This window comes from Serpula lacrymans (assembly GCF_000218685.1).
Source record: "Serpula lacrymans var. lacrymans S7.9 unplaced genomic scaffold SERLAscaffold_2, whole genome shotgun sequence".
In the NCBI taxonomy this organism is placed as follows: Eukaryota; Fungi; Basidiomycota; class Agaricomycetes; order Boletales; family Serpulaceae; genus Serpula; species Serpula lacrymans.
The window spans coordinates 3,290,018-3,309,146 of NW_006763291.1; the positions used below are offsets into that span (position 1 = coordinate 3,290,018).

A 19,129-nucleotide genomic window follows, 5' to 3' on the forward strand; every position below is an offset into this window, starting at 1 on the left:
AACGACATTCTCGGCTTCTTAACATCGTCTTACTCAAATAATCCGTACTAGGATGGTCGTTGCATGCTTTATTACTAGATAACCATATCGCTAGCCCTCAAGTACGTGTTTAGTTCAACTCATGCTCCGCCTCATTTTTTCTTTCTCGTTATTACCCAAAAATTCGATGGAAATATGTCAAATCATTCTATCCTGATTATTCCACGCTCTTCACGGTCGATGCTGCACGTTTCCTCTACTCCCGCATTCTACAAACACTCGTGCTGCGGTAACCTAACTTAAACCGCACTATCAGCCCCCCGCCGCTCATCTTCTCTTTGGGCCCTCTGCCCCGCGGCAACCTTGCGCTCATCAAAATATTCGGGGATAGATTATAATCATGAATTCGCTTCTATCTTGCCGCTATGAATCCATCTCGTCCGGGTGGAATGTGTAATCTATTGGGCAACTTCCTCTAACGTCCAGCTCTCTGACTCACGTGATGCCGCGTCTGACGATATCTCCGCATTTCCCGCTCTTATGAAAAATAAGACGACTGTTATTTCTCCGCGCTACAATTCACCACTTTTGGTGCCTCTGATGAAGACGATTTTGGTACATTGTCACTCTTGATCTTGTATGTCGTGCAGCGATTGTACACGAAGACATGTCAGGAAACAGGGAAAACACACGGGACCGCAGCTATTTTCGACCTGTGCCTTCGTCATCTGCGATCGAGGGAAGATGCAAATCCGCGGCTTCAGAAACCTTACACCTCTCTTTGATCTTTCCAAAAGACGTTTGCAATTTATCCGTCCTTGTCGTCGTGTCAAATCGCCACCCATCATACTCGCGCCGAGTTGCCTTTTTAGGACGCCCTTCTGCTTCTCGCCTTTTGTTTTGCTCTTTATATCAGATGCGGGCATTTAACTCTACTTCTGAAAGCAGAACCTTGAAGGTGGGACCAAAACCGTAAATTCCCATTTCTTTTGGCCGCGCCGGGGTTTGCGGACGAAATTGTGCACCATGTGCACCTTTATCAGACCAGGTCACATCTAATCTTTCTGCACATCTTATTACTCCTCCCCGCGGTATATTTGGCAATTGAATACTTGGTCGGCGCTGCTCGCGGATTTTTACCATCACTCTGTGCGGCGCTGCACTTGATAAGGATTGCTCCGGCTACTATGTTTGTAGGAATCATCTGCTGGCTCGCCAATATAGTCAAAGTGAATTCCACCTCCGCGTTCTCCCTTCACACACTCGAATCCACGTACCTCGTCCCTGGTAAGTTGCTATTGTCTTCCAAGACAGTCATAAATTCATAATACAAATCATTCGCCCGACGGTGACGGGAATGTCAGTGCGGAGAATCTGCAGGACCATTGGAAAGCGCGTTTCCGAGCTCCCGGGTTTCCCCCACCTCGATGTTCGCGAAACCCATTTCTCTATATCAGAAGTCAAATCGATGTACAATGGTTGTTAATCACTTCATTGATCGCGTCTTGCTATGGGGATGTGCACTACCGCGACGATGGTATCGGAAAACCAGCTTGCATCGGTCCCGCTACGTTAGCTACGGGTTGCATTGTACACCCCGTTGGCCGATGTCATGTAAATATCCACGTTTCGATTGTCGAGATGGCAATGGACACGTTTCACCCACGTTCTTGAGGTGCTCCCGGTGATACTAAAAGAAGACGAGCATCCGGTCAGGGATCGCATCGTACATTCTAGCCTAAACTCAGCGGGCCAGAAGTCGTGCCTCGAGGGAACTATTGTAGTCTCGTGCAGTGTGACGCATGGCTTATTTCTCGAACACACTTGTCGTTTGGTCTTAGAGCTGTCATATCAATATAGAGAAAATTCATAACTTTATCCGATAATACATTTACAGACTGCGGGCCTGATGTGAATACCTCATTATCTTCCCGTGTCCTTCATGGCCAATTGTCGAAACCCAAGTCGACGCCTGAGAAGATCAAATGTTCAGCATACGTGATACTTGAAACAATAAACGAGGGGTAACGTACCAAAAGGAGGCAAGAGAAACCTGGCGGAAGCCCGGAAGATGAGTATCACTGACGAGATACCATGAGTACGACTCACCTCTTCTGTTTCCCACTCGCCGCAACGCTATCTAGTTTCTCGATATCCTCTTGCGTCAATACCTGAGAAGCACCCAAGGCACCCTTCAAGTTCGACTCGATACGGGAAGGAGTGACGGACTTCGGAAGAACGACCATGCCTTTTGCGACTGGGTACCAATATAGATTCATCAGAGTATATCACGGGCATACAAGCCAAGGACTACGTACGGATGTATCCGAGCAGTACGTCAGGAACTGGAATAGCATGTTTATTAGCAATTTGAGTAGCAATCTCGTCGCTGAGCAGAGGAGAATTTGTAGAACCCAAAGGTGAGTAGGCTTCCACGACGATACCCTTAGATTTGACATATTCCACGAGTTTCAACTCAGGATTGTAGATATTCAACTCAAGCTAAAAAAAATCTGTAAGATTCATCGACCGTAGGCCTCGTGCTTACTCACCTGATTAACGGCGGGGACTATTTCTGCCTTGGGCAATAGCTCCTCCAGCTTCTTTTGCGAGAAATTGGATACCCCGATACTTTTGACTTTGCCTATTCAAAATATCGGTCATGACTGATTCCTGAGAGCAACATAAACCACGGACCGTCTTTCAACAATGCTTCCATTCCTTTCCACGACGACTCGAGGTCACAAGAAGCATCGACGTCGAAAGTTCCAGTTGAATTCATCGGGAAGACAGGGTGATTTCCGTTTGGATTTAAAGCAACAGGCCAGTGCAAAAGATAAACTATACTCCAAAATGTCAGTGAAGGGATAAGCTACAGCCCAATCTGCTCACGGTCAACATAGTCGGTTCCAAGGTTCGCGAGAGTTTGATCGAGTCCATCCTGGATCTTGCTGAAGAAAGTGCACCAAACTTTGCTGGTGATCTAGGGAAACAATTGGAATGTGTAAGTTCACTGGATACCTAGGCCACTCACAAATATCTCTGATCTCGGTACACCAGACGCGCGAATACCCTCTCCTACTTCTTTTTCATTTCCGTATAGCCTGATTAGGTATCTTAAGGCCGAGAATGTTAGCTTCGGAGACTTGGAGACATACCAGGCGCAGTCAATGTGTCGGTAACCACTTCTGAGGGCGACTTCAACTGCGTTGGAGACCTCATTGGGCTTGGACTGCCATGTTCCTTGAATGAACAAAAGAAAGGAAGGTGAGTGCTGAGTTGGTGTCAGAATAAAGATTTGTGTACCAAAGCCTACTGCAGGAATATCAAAACCGCTATTGAGCTTGATGAGTGGGGTGGACATAGTGATTTCTGGTCTCCAAGTCTGAAGTCTGTGAGTTCTCTGGTACTCCAAGTCACGGATAAAATGTCAGCCGTTGACCAAAGAAGGAGCGAGCTTCGACATACCTGTTCAAATTCGTGGGTATACTAGTCGTACGGCGTTGGTTATCTGGGCTGATGGCTGGGTTTGCCACAAGGGGCTTTTATATGGTCCCTAGAAAACCGTCGTTATCTTGTCCAACTGATGAGATGGCATCGTCATGCTATCTCGTGGCAAGTGTATTGCAACCGGTTTGGAGATTCCGAATGTACTTTGTACTGCGACGTTCCTTCAAGTTCAAGTCGTACCCGTGCTGCTTTTCTCTCCATTTCGTTATATGTAGATGACCTACCTGTAATCCTTGAGTGTGTGTGTGATTCAGAAAACTTGAAGCGTATGCTATCCAGTACTGTTGCACTCGTAGAGATGCATGTGATTTGGCGTACTAGTAACACTTTCCAGCCTGAGCGCCACCACGTGCACTGGACTGATCCTATGATGTTTGGCCAGTGATCGTCAATCATTAGTATTTGTTCGTATACCAGCAGCTGTTTCTCAGTAATGATAGCCAGCGTTAGAGATTAGGGATAATGAGGAGCCATAATAGAGCTTGCGGATGGACGAGTCAGAGATATAAATTTTGAGTGGATTAAAAGCTATAGAACATGCTGTGTAGATGTACTTTCTGGTTTTTGGTATCATGATGTTACTTACGATTAGCTTTCATTCATTTCAAGTTTTACATGACCTTATGTTCTAGCCATTGTCACCAACCACCGCTCAAGTTGCGGGAGTTTCGTTTCCGTGAATCGAGTCAGAGAGGACACAAAATATGAAATATACAAATAGGTAGAGGAGATGAGCGCTGTCATCACTGTAATAATATTGATCATCAGTTCTTCATTTGTCCTGAGCATCCAAGTCCGCAGAATATGGATCGTTTTCGTTTTCGTCATTTCCACCCAATTCTTCCCTTTCTAAGGGAAGAGAACCCTCAGATAGCAACCTGCCGACCCTCAGCCAGCCTCCCTCTTGTGCAAGCCGTATCCTGGTAGGCATGGAGAAAATCGGTGCAACAGGACTCTGTCTGCACGAGACCGTGGAGGGTAGGAGTTGAGATAGATATCTGGCTACCAGATTCGGATCATCCAACAGCGAGCCTCCACCGAAGAAGAAGCGAAGAGTTTCGTGACGAGGTGCAGGGAGCGGTCCAGTCGGAATAGTGCGAGCGTCGATGCACAACGCCAGAGACTCTAGCTTGCGACATCCTGCCAGTAAAGAAGTGACACCGTCGAGGGTAATCCTGGGCTGCGCACTACGATAACAAATCTCGCAAAGATGAAGCAAACGTAAGTCGGGCCATGCTTCAGCTATTTCATTGCATACCCCATCTCCCAATGAAAGTACGGATTGCAGTTCGAGAGTAAGAGACAGAAGCTTGGGAAAGTTGAATAGATACTTGATAGTGTTGTAGCGAAAAACATAGGTTCGAGCTTGAGTGTTCATTCCTTCCCATATCGATAAATTCGTCAAGGACCCACAGAGGGGCCTGTGAGACAACCTCTTCAACGCAGACCTGAGAACACCGGGCTGAAATCCATCCTGAACCCGGATGCAGAGCGATTCGAGCAAAGACGGCAAGACATCGAAGAATGCCATTAACGAGGAGGAAACTTTAGTTGATCTGATAGTCAAGTCTATGAGGCGAGGAAAGATACGCATATCCCCGACTAGCTGAGGAATTTGATGCCAATCATGAGACGAAAAAACCCAACTGAGATGGGTAAGGGATGGTAAGCGTGAGAGGTGGACAATCGCCTCCAAGTCAAGTTTGGCACAGTCTAGTCGTACGAGATTGTTCCAGGAGAGGACTAAACTTGACAACAGTTCAACGGACTGCTTAACTTTTGAGAAATAATGGCCCAAGTGCACAATCGTTGCATTTGGACACGATACGGCAATCAAGGGAAATATTGATTGTAGTGTGTTTCCCATGTCAGAAAATGGAATCACGATCTTCGTAAGTCGGGGGTTTAGAAGAAGGCGAAGGAAGGGGGCCATCGTGTCACGGTTGTCGCGAAACTCTAATTCGTGTATGTTGGGAAATAGCGGTTCAGATGACGGAGACAAGCATAAGGCAGCATAGAGACTCGGAAGCATACGCGACTCTTCAACGGATGGGACGCGCAAAATGCGTATCCGTTTGGCATTTGTCTGTATCGAAGTCCAATTTTCTTTCGTCAAGGGCCTTCGAAGTTCCTAGATACATTTAATAAGATTGGATAGAATGAAAGAAGCCATTCAAAGCAACAAGATAGAGAACAAAAACCTACAGCATAACGCCACTCGCTGACAGTATTTATATCTCTATTCCACGAACTTGGAGGTAGACAGTAAAGGAGAGGTCTGATACTGGTGAGTTGGTACCAGAGCTTCGCCAACGCAGGTTCTGAGAAAGAACGACATGACCTGGCGAGAGCAGCGAGAGTCTCGCGGCTGGACTGGTCACTTTCGATGAGGTGGCCAAAGATGTTTGTTAGGACTTCATTGATCAGGAGACATCTGTGCATGCTTAAAATTTCGAACCACTTTGAGGGGTAGTACTTACGCCCTATTTATCTGGGCAAGAACCCGGAACGACCCAGGACGCTCGATTGTGATATGGCCACCGAGCAACGAGTGGTCAATAAATAGACAAAGGAACGATATAAAGTACGTAACAAAGGTCAGAGGAAGTGATTACATTGACAGAAGAGTATTATGAAGTGGCAGTGGCATGGGCACAGAATACACAAACAAGTATGTCTCTAGCTTTTGCGAAAACAAATAAGCAAACATCAACATATACCAGGCACTCTCGTCTATTCTACCTTCTTTCGTGAAAACTGTGAACATGCGAATAATATGTTTGCATGAGTCATTTGAAGGGATAAAACGAACATCATACTCACAAGCGTGACAACTGTGCCATCGTCGAGAGCTTCCTTCCGTGGTACATATTCAAATCCAAACACTACGGGCATAATTACCCGCCATGCTGCCCAATACAACACCCCGGCGACCATAATCGCGATTCCAACAAGACAATACCTGAATATATAGATTGGAATCAGTGGACATGACTTGGACGATCCGCCAAGAACACATACAAATAATATGGTAGTGGAGGCGTATCGCCGACTCCACCTGCGGGACGGAGAAATGGAGCAACGAGCACTAGGTATTTTCAGTTTAGCGTAGCTAATTGGTATAACTTTAGTTAAATCACTTACAGAATACGGCGGCAGCAAGGAAGAATACTGCCACGGGCCACCACACTGTGCACAAATTGTCATTAGTATCTGTATCTAGGCGTGGAATACAGACGCAGGCTCACCTTTGAAGGGCCGGACCGCGTGAGGCTTCTTCCATCTCAGCCAAAACAGACCCTGCAAAGATATGATGTTAGAGTCGAAGAAACAGGTTCATCACATTTGTCACGTACAATCACGATGAATAAGTTAATGATCTGCTGAGGATAACCCTCAATGTCAAGAATAAATGGATATGCGACATTTGGAGGTGGCCCGAGAATGATAATAACCTACACAGTTTGAGGGAAAATAGACTGTAAAAGTTAACTTGACCCTTACCGATGGGATCAGGTGGATAATAAGCCCGGGGAGAGGTGATTTACCTGTTGGCCAGTTGGATGCCCAAAATCTGTTACCAAAAGGTAGAGGAATGCCCTCCTTCGCGAGTTCTGTAAGCAGACTTATTGATTAGGAAAACAGTATTATCGTGATATAAAAGTAACAAACCTTGATTAACACGAGAAGCTGCGAAAGTCTACATCGAGTACGTCAGTGGACAATTGTACGAGTTGGGCACCGTAGTGCTTACTATAGTAATGACATTCTATAACCAATTCTAGTTAGTAATCATAAAACAACGAAGTGAAGATAAGCTTACCCCCAATGCACTACACATTCGTGAACAGATCGTAAGTATGCACACCATGGAAATATAATTATAAACACCTGAGTGCAACGAAAACAGACAACGCCCTTTCTGCGGCATTTCCAAACACTTGCCCAAAGAACAGTGAAGCAACAGTCACGCCGCTATTCTGAATTTCTTCCTTAGTGGCTGCTGCAAAGTATGCAACATTGGCAAGGAGGTATAACACCGCACAGATGCCAAGACCAAGAGGTCCAGCGATGCGAAGCGTTCGCACGGGATCACGAACGTTGTTCATCACGTAGTTGACATTTGACCATCCGGAATATGCGTTGAGAACTTTGAAGGTGGCCGTAGCATACTAAGGTACGAATGAGTATAGAGTTATGACAGGACGGTGGGACGTACATCATTGCTACTTTGGGAGCTACCAGCAAACGCGTTGCGGAAGTTTGCATGAGGGTCTGCAACACGTGTCTTTCCAGAGAGGACCACCCAGCCTATTGCAGATATAACTCAGGGTCATCGACACGCATATTTTACAAAGGGAAAGAACCTGTGATCACAACGAAAAGTAGAATGACGATCTTGAACACACTGAGGGCCTAGTTTGTTTTTTTGTCAGGCGTTATAATTGATTGAGATTACAACTGAGTATGTGCTCACGTTCATTATAAAGACACCAGTACGAGGAATTAGACCGTGGATTATAGTGACAAAGAATATAACTGCAACGATACTTGTACCGAGTCGTCGAGTAAAGGACTAGCAGACGCACCACCTAATGCAATACCACGCTCAGTCCATCGCCCAGCGTCTTGATTTGCAGATACAAGAATACTGCACAAGTTGCAGTCAGTAACAAAACTCGTAACCCAAATGCTCCCAAATATTGTCCTCAGGAAAGGAATGATAGCCAAACCAACGATACAGAGAGCAGAAATCATCGCAGATAAGAAAAAACTTACTTCTGAGCGAAAACCTATACCATCTTTTCAGCTTCTTCTTCACAGTCAAAACGCATGACAAGCACTCACAATACAACCTGCTGCAGTGAAACCCAGCAGGATAGCATTTGTAGCGAACACGATGGTAGCGAGATAACGAGGACGTCTATACACGGCCTCGAGATACACCTTTTCGCCTCCGGATCTCGGGAACATAGTACCAAACTCAAGCCATATGAAGAGTCCACAGAAAGACAGAACGAAACCAAGGACCCAAAGCATGAGCGAAGCTCCGACAGATCCAACAGACAACAATATGGAAGATGGAGTGGAAAATATTCCTGTACCGACGATACGGCCTACAATGAGCAGCGTGCAACTGAACACGCCAAGGTGACGACCGAGACCACCGGCAGCATCTGTACTCGAAACTCTTGTTAGTATATTTTTGTTAAGCTTGGAACAAAGTAGGTTCGTAAAGCTGCAATTTGCAGCAACAGGACAAGATTTAGTAGCAAATCGTACACTGCCATTCGCAAGAGATATGGATTATGCGGCACACGACGATGGGTGATACCAAGATTTCATTAGACAACTCACCTTCCTCGAAAGACAGTTCTCCAGGGTTAAGATCAGGGTCTTTTGCTGTCGTAATTTCCACCTCAGCGGACACGATACTCTCGCTATCTCTGCTCTTCGTCTTCTCCGCTACAGTGGCTGAAACTTCCTCGCCCTCCCTGTCTGTGGTGTCTTTAGCCTTGAAGACCGGTAGGAAACGTGACAGGAGTGCCATGTCAGATGAAGCTTTTAGCGGCTCCGACGTGTCAGTCAAATGTGCAGGAAACAAGGAAGGAGCGGGCGTCCGTTTGGGATCCTATCATACTGGCACTTTTAGAGGAGCGCGAGGGAGCAGATAACGTTACTGTAACAAGAATGGCACAGGATGGCGCAACCTTATCGCATATTCCAAAAAGTGATAGGCGCTGTAATACACAATATATATAACGACGACGATCAGTCCGGAATGTTTTTTTTAAATATCTCATTACTCGTGAGCCTGTCATATCAGTGCTCGTATGACAGGGACTATCGTGAGCCTATATCATCACACCGGCAGGTCGCCTGGATTTGTGCGCACGCTACAGTAGGCTAAATTCGCCAACACAACCACATTTCAAACCTTTTGAAATTGCACGCTCCTATTGCATATCAGTTCGAGAATACAGGTTCACAGCTTGCACTACACTCAACAAAAATCATCGCTGGAGGAAAAATGTTTAACTGGCAAGTTGTCGGGGCTACATTGCAAAGTGAAAACCGTCGGCGTCATCTAATCAGAAGAATAGGAAAGCTTACCTTGACTTCATCGCCAACTTTTCGTACGTATACTGCTGGTCTCTCAGCTGTTTTTGCACCGTGCTCACCATCATCCCACATATAGCTGACGCCCACCGCAAGACGTGTGCCATCACAGTTGAATGCAAGCGAAGGTATAGGTGCGTCGTATTTGGGATACTGGCGCAAACGTTTCTTCGATACGTGGTCCCAAATGGAGACAGAGCCGTCAGAGCCAGCGGAAGCAAATGTATTCAGGCTGAAACCGACAAAATACGATCAGTGATATAAAATATTAAAATATTGAAAAAGAAATAAGAGGATTCAGGAAAAGCTTACGTGGGGTGGAAAGCGAGAACGTTGACAGGCCAAACATGATCAACGCCGTCGGAGGTTACTCTATGACATTTGAACGCATACTTCTTTGCTTGTACTTCGGGGCTTGGGTCGAAATATTCCACAGCAATTCTTCCCTCTGCAGACCCCATAGCATAACCTGCACAAATTCAAGTAAAAACATGATAAATATGATCGAAAAAGAGGAAAATATTGCGCATGGCAGTATAGACCTGCACGGAAAAAAAACAAGCTATTGTTCAGGCTCACCTTGACCGTCTATCATGCAGGCCATGGATCGCGTCATGAACTTTAAGCTACTCTCTCGCTGCTGTGATATTTGGCCCATATTGCGGATATCGTATATGTTGAATAATCTACTAGCCATGGCTACTACTAGCGTATTTTTGATAACATCAATATGATATACGCGTTCCGGTTGTTTGTGTGTAGATTGTTCAGGTGAAGAGGCACGAGGGTCCCAAAACCGCACTGTCTGGTCCCATGAACCTGTCATAGTAACGTCTGAAGAGGAATGTGGTATGTAAATATGAGGAAAAAAGTATGGCTGTGTATTTCACGTACTTAGTTCTTGAGAGTGACTCATACAAGAAATAGCGTTGTCGTGCTGGCCAAGCACAGTGGCCTTTTCAGTGGAGAGATCCAACCTGTCATCGATGTCAGTTTCGACGAAGCCGCAGTCATTCTTTCTACATACTCTCGGATACATGTATCAAGCCCACCACTATATGCATGAGCTGCGTCTGAGAAACAACATGCAAGAACTGCAGCCCGATGGTCGAACTTGGCCTTTTGTTCGTTAGAGGCAACATCGTAGAGCCTGACGGTCTAAGAGCTGAACGTGAATATGAAACTAGTTTTAGAACCAAAGCTGTTGTACACACTGTGTCCCACGCTGATACGAGCAAGTGGTCAGGGTTTGTTGGAGAAAAGCGCACAGAGGATACGCTATCAAATGGTGGAGAGGACAGTTCTACTTGTTCTAAAGAAAGACTTCATCAGAAACATGCCTTAAAGATGAATGAAGACATACCAGACATGGTAAAATTACTCGGATTTAGCGCTTTGCAGTACTACCCCCAAGGTTGTAGCCTTCTCGTTGCAACTTCAAAAGCCTACTTCACGTCACTAGACGCAACTAAGGTTAGGTCTGATTGACACGTGACTTGGAGGTGCTGCATATGCCGGACGGAGATTCAACTGCTTCAATACAAGACTTTCCTCATCGAGTCGTTGGCCGGGTAGAACAAAAAATACGACGAGTTTCATCGAGTCCAAGGTTATCGAAAAAGAACGAAGTTTCGAGCATGATGGTTTAGCTGTAGCTGTACGATGTTTTGACGAGATCGTAGTACAAGACTCTTCCACCCCCCTGGATTATGATACGCTTTCAAGGTATAAGCATTCGGTGAGAGGAAGCTGATTATGGCATATATTTTATGTTCTCGTCTCGTGTAATAATGAATTTTCAAGAATAACCATGCAGTGGCATATAGCTTATAGCTGTAACAAGAAAATATGCATAAAACACCAAAACCATTCATGTTACAGAAGCATCGACTAGTCTTCTGAGAGTGAGGCTGTGCACTTCTAGCTATCTTTGTCTACAGAATAGTTGCCATACTTTCCATCACGAGGGCCTTCGATGTCTCATCCGCATCATCCCATGCACGCCGGTGCTAGTGAAATGCAGAAGTCCATCCAGGTGTCCAAACACAACATACCAGAGACAGGACATCACATCATAGGTGTTCCTGGACTTCGGAGGAGAACAGAACCCAGTACATGGGAACGAGGACACGGGAGATGTACATCTGATGGCAGGAAGCAAGATGTCATCAAAAGTTGAAGCTTCGTTGAAAGCCAATAGAAGTACTCAGCGCTAGCATGACGAGATGCTGAGCAAAAACTAATAGCTATGTGTGTATGGGTGCGCACATTTGAAACTGTGTTTGTTCCGAGAAAGTCAAGTCATGCATGGAAAAGAAGTTACGTACGACGTTCGAACATGGACCACGCGGAAGACGTGTGTGAGTGAGCGGTGTAGTTGAGTATGGTTGAGTAGGCAGCGATTTAACTATCTCACCGTGGCACATGGAATACGACAAATCACTGCGGCGTGATCGGATCGATATCACGAATGTTTGATGGTCACCACCTTTTATAATGATTTACATACAGACTGGCACAGGGATACAGAACCCATTACAATGGTAAATATCGCCCAGAACTATTGTCATTGTTGTAAATTAACGTACCAAGGGATAATTGCTGCCAACAGAGCCACACACCAAGCATAGCCTCGAATGGTAGGCACCAAAGGCAGCTTAGTGTTAGCAAAGTAATTCATATTTTTTCCAGTTTGGTCACCTCCTGGGGGTAATCAATCGACGTGGTAGAACCTGCACAAGGTCAAATAAATCAGTTGGAAACCTCGCTGCATTCAAATAATCCTTTACATGGTCAGGAATCTTTTCATATCTGAATAGCACGATCACTATGTGGGAGAACTTGCTTAACAGAATGTACCCGCATATAATTACACTAGCTGTAATGAATAATTTACTCAAGAGCGAAATAAGAAACTGACAAGAATCAAATTAGAAACCGGCTTCACAATAAAAAATATGCTTACCAAGGTCAATGATGTCCCATCCTGGTCGTCCCAAGTTTGCTGGTCATCCCGACAAGTCGCAATAACGATCTTTGAACCATCCATTCTAGGGCTGAGCGGACCAAAAAAACAAAGCCAAGACTCACCACATCGCATTTATCCTTGACCTCGGGAGGAGGGCAAAAACCAGTGCATGATGCTATCGGGGATGCGCATCTTGTGATGGGAAACGAAATGTCATCAAGCCCGAAAGACCAGTCCGTGCCTCCACTTTTGGGCTGCGCAACCACTGAAGCACATGCACAAGTGAGCCTGATGACAGTCGAGGAGGGTTGGGGTATAGAAGTGAGGAGTCACGTACTCATCGCATCACTACGCACTGCGACGACAACGGTCAGCGCTAAGATGGGTTTAATGTGGCTGGCCTATCCGGAGTGACTCACCAGTCATCCCAAACTTTGACCGTGTTCGTCGGGGGCCTTTTGAAATCCAAGGAACATATACTCTGTTACAGAATACATGGTCCAGGTCTGATGATGTCATCAATAAATGCGAAACAAGACACCAGGTTACACACCCAACATAGCAGCGGAGTGGCATGCATCAATGATAGCCTGGCGTCAAGGTATCTATGTGAGCAATTCACGAAAAAGTAGTATAAGTTCAGCTTACTACGAGATTACTTCCCAGAGGTAACGGGTCGACGAGACAACTTCGCAGCTCCTGCACCCGTAAAGTACAGTGAGTGGCGACAAAAAGCGCACGAATCAGAGTGATTTACTGTACCAGCAATTTTTCCACCATCACATCCTATGATCACCCTTGGGCGAAACCTGGTAAAGATTCTATCAGCAGGATAGGATAGCAGGTCGTGCTCGCCCTGGTTATATTCCAGACTATCAATGTTATCTATCTCTTCTCCGTGACCAGAATCTGCGGGGGGCGTGTATCATCAGTACGGTAACCGGCACTCCCAAAAGAGGCCTTGTTTACAATGTAGAAAGAAATGATCTCCAGGCTGTGCATCATGGATCAGTTCTCTAATTCGCCCGAGCTATTTCAAGGCGCTGTTATCAGTCGAGTCGTGGGCGCAGAATATATGATGGCTCAGCTAACAATGTTCTGTCTATTCGGAACAAGATGGCTGCTTCCACTTGTCTTCAGGTCCAACATTACGGTGATATTTTTTCCATCGTATTTGTATATGTCTATTACACCGCGTTGAGAAATCCCTTAGGAAATGGGGATTATTTAGAAAATTAGCGTACCAATGAGGAGCTGCTTCAGCTCTAGCACACTTCGGTGTGATGAGGGAAGGGGGCCATACCCTTCCACATTTTTATACTTGATACCGATCAGCAACGCCTTCTTTCCCTGACGCCTGCGAGCAACAGATTCCATCAAGTCACAGTATATAGTTACGAGGCAAAAGCCAGGAGAACTAGAGAAGAGTTTGAGCTTTTATAAGAAATAGCGGTTGCTGGTGCACAACATACATCAATTGATCTGTAGGAATACTTGCCCTTGGGTTGTAGCAGTGTTGTTCCAGTCCTCCCTGGAACACAGTTAAAGTTGCAACTACTTGTAGAAAAATATATGAGATAGGATCCTACAGGTCATTCCAGTACTTATACTCACCCATAGTAACGATACGGATACTTTCCCAAACTAAACACGGGCTCTAGAATTCTCAACTACATCATTTTCCCGCCTTCGTTAGACATTATTCACAAGTGACAGGCTGATAATGGCATCAACCATTCCCACAATTTGTACGGACCTTTAATCTTAGACCCAACGTTTACGAAAGATATGTATATGACGGGCTCCAAGCTTGTCGTGCGGAAAATGAACGATAGCTAATTCAAAAGGTGGGTTTGAATGGATCGGCGTCGAATTCAGGTACCTCGCCGTGTCGATATTGCATACGTACGATAAAAAAGCGCCTATTACAGTTCCATTTGGGCATACGGAAAGTAGTTGTTTGGTTCCCGTCATCGCTGATTCTGCCCTAATCAGGGTCCCAATCTACGACGATCATATGGCACTGAACAAAAAACAATAAAGAAAAAAAAGTCATCGAAGAAAGGTCGTGCGACTGCTGGTGACTCACCAGTCAGAATTTGACAGAGTAATGATTGAGTGACGTCCAGGCTACCCGCTGAATGTAATATTGTTGGCATCGAACACTGCCTGTTGCGCCTTATTTTGCAGCCGTAGCTTATCAGCGAAAGGGAAGGAGAAGTCCTTTTAGGGTAGAGTCGGACCATACGGGCATTGCAAATAAGAATAGTCAGAGTACGCAGAAGCCACGGGCACGAGGCACCCTATACCAGTGCTTACGACAGACCAGTGGTGCGTATTGATCTGGGATAGTAATTTGCGTCCTTACAGAAGGACAGTAACACGGAAGCACTAAATATCAACCAGAGATGAAATAAAACAAACAACGAAAGACTTATACATCCGTGACACTTGTTACCTCGATGGAATGTTCCCAAACCTTCTTCCTAGTTTCCTCGTTTGCCCAAGCATTCTCTGTGGTGATCAACTCCCCTCGCGACCCCCTTCTAAAAGCGCCTTTGTTTCCTTCAAAAAGAGCATGCAACATGTACTCGGCACAATCCTCCGGCGAGAGTGACAAAGGATATATCAGGATTGCTAAAATCGGCGCGAGCTGCCGAAGAGGCCAATGCGATGCCTGCATGATGGAAGTGCGGACGGCTCCAGGGTTTATGTGAGTAAAAGCAATATCTGGCTCTCGTATACCAAATTCCTGTGTGGGACGAATATTCTCATTTAAATCTACCTTGTCATACGTAATGAGATCAGACGTACTTGTACCATCATATCATTGTATGAGCACCCCACGTTGCCAGCATTTGCCAGACTATAATTACTTTTGAGGCCTAGGTCATCGAGATAGACCTTCCCGCCATACCCGGCACCTAAAACTGTAATCATCTTTGCATCCTCTCCCACGTCCTTTGCCTTCCGTAGAAGCGGAAGTAAATCATTGGTGATCTTCCAGCGTGCATAGTAGTGCAACGCCAACTTCCTATCTATCCCTTCGTCGGTTTCGTCTCTGCCCTTTAAGGTCAATATACCAGGGGACAAGACTAAAAAGTTCAGCTTAGGGAGTCGGGACAAAAGGCCTCTTGTCATCGAGTGCACATTCTTCATGAGCGTGACGTCGCATTGTACAAATTCGTGCAGCGGTTGGATACCCTGGTCTGTCGTGTATTTCGGAAATGATGCTATGATGGACTCGGCGGCCGCACGATTTCTCCCACAGATGATGATATGTGCATTTCCCTTCGTGAGTTTAGCAAATGCCGTTGCCATTGCTTGTCCGATTCCTGAGGTTCCACCCACAAACATCGCGACCGGTGGGCTAGACCGAGTGAATGTAGCATTGGCGCTACGAACGGCGGATAAAGTCATAGATCCTGGCATCTGATGGAACATTTTAATATGTAGATGCACAGGAACCGTCAAGAATGCGAAATACACAACTTACACTTCCTATCTTTTGACAGTGAAACGTATTCCTATAGTAGGGGATTGTGGGGAGTCGCGCGTTCCAGACTACTTTTCTTTCTAACAGCCATTTATGCTGTCCTGTCGCAGGCAGACAGCCGCAGAACGCGTACGCTGAAATGCTTTCCTAGTAATCGCGGCAAGAATTCAAGTTGCCATCGGCAGAGGAGAACGCAATGAGGCGTGGGAATGTTATCTAACACGCAGCCAAGGCACAAGCCGCCATCAGCAATTGTTGCGGTTGCAGCAACAACATTTAGTGCAAGACATGTCTCTTCCTCGCTCGGATTATGACCCTAGAAGGGTTTGTCTTAACCCATTTCCTGACTTCAATTTTGGGAAACACCGTAGGAGCATTGGTATCTATCTAGCAGGAGCTTTGGTACGTCTCGTCTTCTTACTTCCAATCTCAAAAGCTCAGTCCAATTTATCACCAGTTTGCCCTCGCGAACTGGACTTTTCTCGATGCTGCAATCCTCTCAGCTCACGCACACTCCCCGTACGACGAACCCCAAATCCCCCCACCTGTTCATGTCGACTTCGTAGACTGGGTCCCCGGATTTTGCTCGCTTTTGGGGATGGTGGTTATCAACTTGATTGATAAAGATAGAATCAGAGGTGATGAAGGTTTTGGGGATTCTAATGCAGTATGGAGGGCTCGTCTCTTCCTCTTCATCGGATTTGCTCTCATGGCTGGAGGCTTGGCGGGCAGCGTGGTAAGCATCTTACAGTCTTTTCAAGTGGGAGTCCTCGCTGAACATCATCCCATGAACCAGTCACTCGCTGTCCTGAAATACGTCATGAAAGACTACGCTGAGCAATACACTTATTACGGTTATGCCAACGTATCTCAGAACGTGGCCTTGATGTTGTCCGCTATTGTCCTCTGGATCGCCCAGAGTGCTCAAAGTGAATATGATTATAACCTTACACTGTAATACCTTGGTATTTGCTTCTCGTCTCCCATATGTTGTAATCAATCTACTACTTACGTTTTGTATCGACATGGTTGCAGTTTATTACTGTTCCACAGCTATTGATATATTGATAGTTAGCGCGGGCTTTAACAGATCTCGTTGACTTTTTGTGAAGGGCTATGACATCAACATCCATCACATTGGTAAAAATCCAGGCTGACGCCATTCCTGTACTGTCCTAAAAGCGCCAAGTAACGCCTGGACTTCGACCCACCTCGGCCTATAAATCTCAGCATCAGACTCATCAAAGTGAGCACCCCATTCCCATGCAAAAACATCTACATAAGGAAGAACATCGAATAATATGGCAGCCACAATTCTGGGGTGGTTGATCTTCGAGTCATTTAGGCGAAGTGTATCAATATTAAGGTTGGATATGCCTCCTCCAGGTCGACGTTCAGGTTCTATATCGTCAACTCTTGTGGCATCGATGGTCAGGGATAAAGATGTAAGATGAGGGCAGAGTCCCAGTAATGTGATAAGACCGTTAACGGAGATCTTTGAGTGTCGGTTAGATCCACGGTCTGCCGTTAACGACAACTCAGCTAACAAGGGAAATGCGGACCCAATTTCTTTCAACGCATTGTCGTCCAGCGAAAACGAATAGAACGTTTCGAGACTGAGTATACGCAAACGATGAAGACCCAAAAGAGGTCGCAGTGTTTCGATGGTGAATACTTCCTCCGGCGCAGTGGATTGAAAGTGATCTTCAACCGATACATCTTCAAGAACCCCAGACGATTCATGGACAGACAGGTCGGTGAACAAATCGCATAGGCCCTCCGAACGATAGGGAGCATAAGGTGAGATCGTGATATTTGGCGGCAAGGATGAAAAAAGTGGGAAAAAAGATGTGCAAGAAGACAAGGAGTCTATGGCAACCATATGGATATGGTCAAGAAATTGGAATAGTGGACCATGCTCAGCTTGCCGGACGCTGTGATAGGTCAGATGTGAGGAAATCCTGAGCTGCAGAGACCGCAGAGAGTTCAACTTTCCCAAATGAAGGATCGCTTTGTCGTCAAGACACCCGACCCCACAGCTCAGCTGCTCCAAGTGCCTCCACTTGCATACAACATCCGATAATGCTCTCACTTCGTTTATACCACCAGCGCCCAACGGCCTCTCCCGCCAGACGCGCAATTCCGCTTTTTTGACTGATGGGCACCACGCAGCAAGGGAGGGGAGAACAGCTAGCTGTGCCGACCGCGATGCCTCTAAGCGTACATCCACTTTAGTAAGTTTTGGTCCAAAGAGAAGTCGTACGAAGGGATAGATTTCATCTCTTCTGTCATAGCACACCAGTTGGCGTAGCTGTGGAAATAATATCGACGCGGGTGGGATAGGCGGCATGCTTAACGCTCGCAAAATAGAGACATCGATGGTTTTGCAATTGCCAAACAAGGAGTCGTTATGGATGACGATGGATTTGACGCGATGGGCGTAGCGAACAAAGGTGCCCCAATCCGCGTTATCCATTGTTCTTTGAAAAGTCTAATAAGTAAGATGTTAATCAAAGTCGACTAGACTCGGATTAGCTAAGTTGAATACGCACAATGTGTTTGTTTGGACCCACTGACCACAAATCTCTTGATAAACATCTGATTAGCGGGATCAAATCGTTTAAATCAGCCCAAAGAGCATCCAGTGCTGGCTCATGAAAAACGCGACATGTCCTAGCAAGTCCAGCAAGGGTTTTAACCGGAATATAAAGGAATATTTCAGATAGTATATCAGCAAGAACTAGGCACTTGTGCATGATCTGTAAGTCGTAGACAAGAAGCACTCACTGGTACTGCCAGTGGTACTGCGTGTCAGCAAGTTAACCACCTTCCATATCAGGTAACCGCGCGTAAGCTGCCAAATACATTTGCATACCATTCAGACATAGCACCCACCATTGGCCTCCATCACGCCCCATCTTATCAGGTTGTACAGGTGAGTTTGACTTAGTTGAATTTATATTGACACAGGCTCCTCCCTATCTACTGTGGTGAGTGTCAAGAATATATCCCAAACTCCTAAACCATTCAGCATGGCAGAGAGGGAGAGAGGTCGT

The 19,129-nt window shown here is 45.8% G+C and overlaps 8 protein-coding genes across 8 annotated transcripts; 1 reads left to right on the forward strand and 7 right to left on the reverse strand.

The window, feature by feature from the left end:
* Positions 1 to 659: 659 nt before the first annotated feature.
* On the reverse strand, positions 660 to 3,790 carry SERLADRAFT_458408 (uncharacterized protein; the record flags this gene model as incomplete). The annotated part of the gene is made up of 13 exons (XM_007314163.1): positions 660 to 1,266; positions 1,344 to 1,951; positions 2,013 to 2,032; positions 2,089 to 2,236; positions 2,298 to 2,481; positions 2,532 to 2,623; positions 2,677 to 2,820; positions 2,872 to 2,962; positions 3,014 to 3,083; positions 3,138 to 3,222; positions 3,286 to 3,388; positions 3,448 to 3,650; positions 3,714 to 3,790. The coding sequence occupies 10 exons, from the start codon at positions 3,341 to 3,343 to the stop codon at positions 1,920 to 1,922; spliced, it is 924 nt and encodes a 307-aa protein (XP_007314225.1).
* Positions 3,791 to 4,124: 334 nt separating this feature from the next.
* SERLADRAFT_458411 (uncharacterized protein) lies at positions 4,125 to 4,664 on the reverse strand (the record flags this gene model as incomplete). The annotated part of the gene is made up of 1 exon (XM_007314164.1): positions 4,125 to 4,664. A coding segment is annotated over one exon (192 nt), but the record flags the coding sequence as incomplete, so codon positions are not given.
* A 1,326-nt stretch (positions 4,665 to 5,990) lies between these two features.
* On the reverse strand, positions 5,991 to 7,878 carry SERLADRAFT_458414 (uncharacterized protein; the record flags this gene model as incomplete). Its single annotated transcript, XM_007314165.1, has 13 exons — positions 5,991 to 6,246; positions 6,313 to 6,451; positions 6,511 to 6,577; positions 6,634 to 6,678; positions 6,738 to 6,789; positions 6,846 to 6,944; positions 6,994 to 7,103; positions 7,162 to 7,189; positions 7,244 to 7,258; positions 7,313 to 7,322; positions 7,381 to 7,661; positions 7,709 to 7,800; positions 7,857 to 7,878. The coding sequence occupies 11 exons, from the start codon at positions 7,596 to 7,598 to the stop codon at positions 6,223 to 6,225; spliced, it is 807 nt and encodes a 268-aa protein (XP_007314227.1).
* A 1,314-nt stretch (positions 7,879 to 9,192) lies between these two features.
* SERLADRAFT_379618 (uncharacterized protein) lies at positions 9,193 to 11,048 on the reverse strand (the record flags this gene model as incomplete). Its single annotated transcript, XM_007314166.1, has 8 exons — positions 9,193 to 9,545; positions 9,604 to 9,841; positions 9,922 to 10,078; positions 10,189 to 10,443; positions 10,504 to 10,586; positions 10,637 to 10,767; positions 10,824 to 10,921; positions 10,973 to 11,048. 8 exons carry the CDS (start codon positions 10,977 to 10,979, stop codon positions 9,525 to 9,527), a joined length of 990 nt encoding a protein of 329 aa, XP_007314228.1.
* Positions 11,049 to 12,322: 1,274 nt separating this feature from the next.
* Positions 12,323 to 14,709, reverse strand: SERLADRAFT_413238 (uncharacterized protein; the record flags this gene model as incomplete). Its single annotated transcript, XM_007314167.1, has 15 exons — positions 12,323 to 12,341; positions 12,373 to 12,524; positions 12,575 to 12,643; positions 12,700 to 12,842; positions 12,915 to 12,932; positions 12,997 to 13,083; positions 13,131 to 13,167; positions 13,226 to 13,276; positions 13,335 to 13,486; positions 13,822 to 13,934; positions 14,072 to 14,108; positions 14,192 to 14,247; positions 14,334 to 14,412; positions 14,487 to 14,600; positions 14,667 to 14,709. 12 exons carry the CDS (start codon positions 14,193 to 14,195, stop codon positions 12,323 to 12,325), a joined length of 882 nt encoding a protein of 293 aa, XP_007314229.1.
* Positions 14,710 to 14,909: 200 nt separating this feature from the next.
* SERLADRAFT_458420 (uncharacterized protein) lies at positions 14,910 to 16,234 on the reverse strand (the record flags this gene model as incomplete). Its single annotated transcript, XM_007314168.1, has 3 exons — positions 14,910 to 15,329; positions 15,392 to 16,009; positions 16,074 to 16,234. The coding sequence occupies 2 exons, from the start codon at positions 16,007 to 16,009 to the stop codon at positions 15,012 to 15,014; spliced, it is 936 nt and encodes a 311-aa protein (XP_007314230.1).
* A 93-nt stretch (positions 16,235 to 16,327) lies between these two features.
* Positions 16,328 to 17,161, forward strand: SERLADRAFT_458421 (uncharacterized protein; the record flags this gene model as incomplete). Its single annotated transcript, XM_007314169.1, has 3 exons — positions 16,328 to 16,475; positions 16,531 to 16,809; positions 16,870 to 17,161. The coding sequence occupies 3 exons, from the start codon at positions 16,362 to 16,364 to the stop codon at positions 17,029 to 17,031; spliced, it is 555 nt and encodes a 184-aa protein (XP_007314231.1).
* Positions 17,141 to 19,107, reverse strand: SERLADRAFT_413240 (uncharacterized protein; the record flags this gene model as incomplete). The annotated part of the gene is made up of 4 exons (XM_007314170.1): positions 17,141 to 18,553; positions 18,626 to 18,671; positions 18,861 to 18,927; positions 19,060 to 19,107. The coding sequence occupies 4 exons, from the start codon at positions 19,105 to 19,107 to the stop codon at positions 17,206 to 17,208; spliced, it is 1,509 nt and encodes a 502-aa protein (XP_007314232.1).
* Between the last annotated feature and the right edge of the window lie 22 nt (positions 19,108 to 19,129).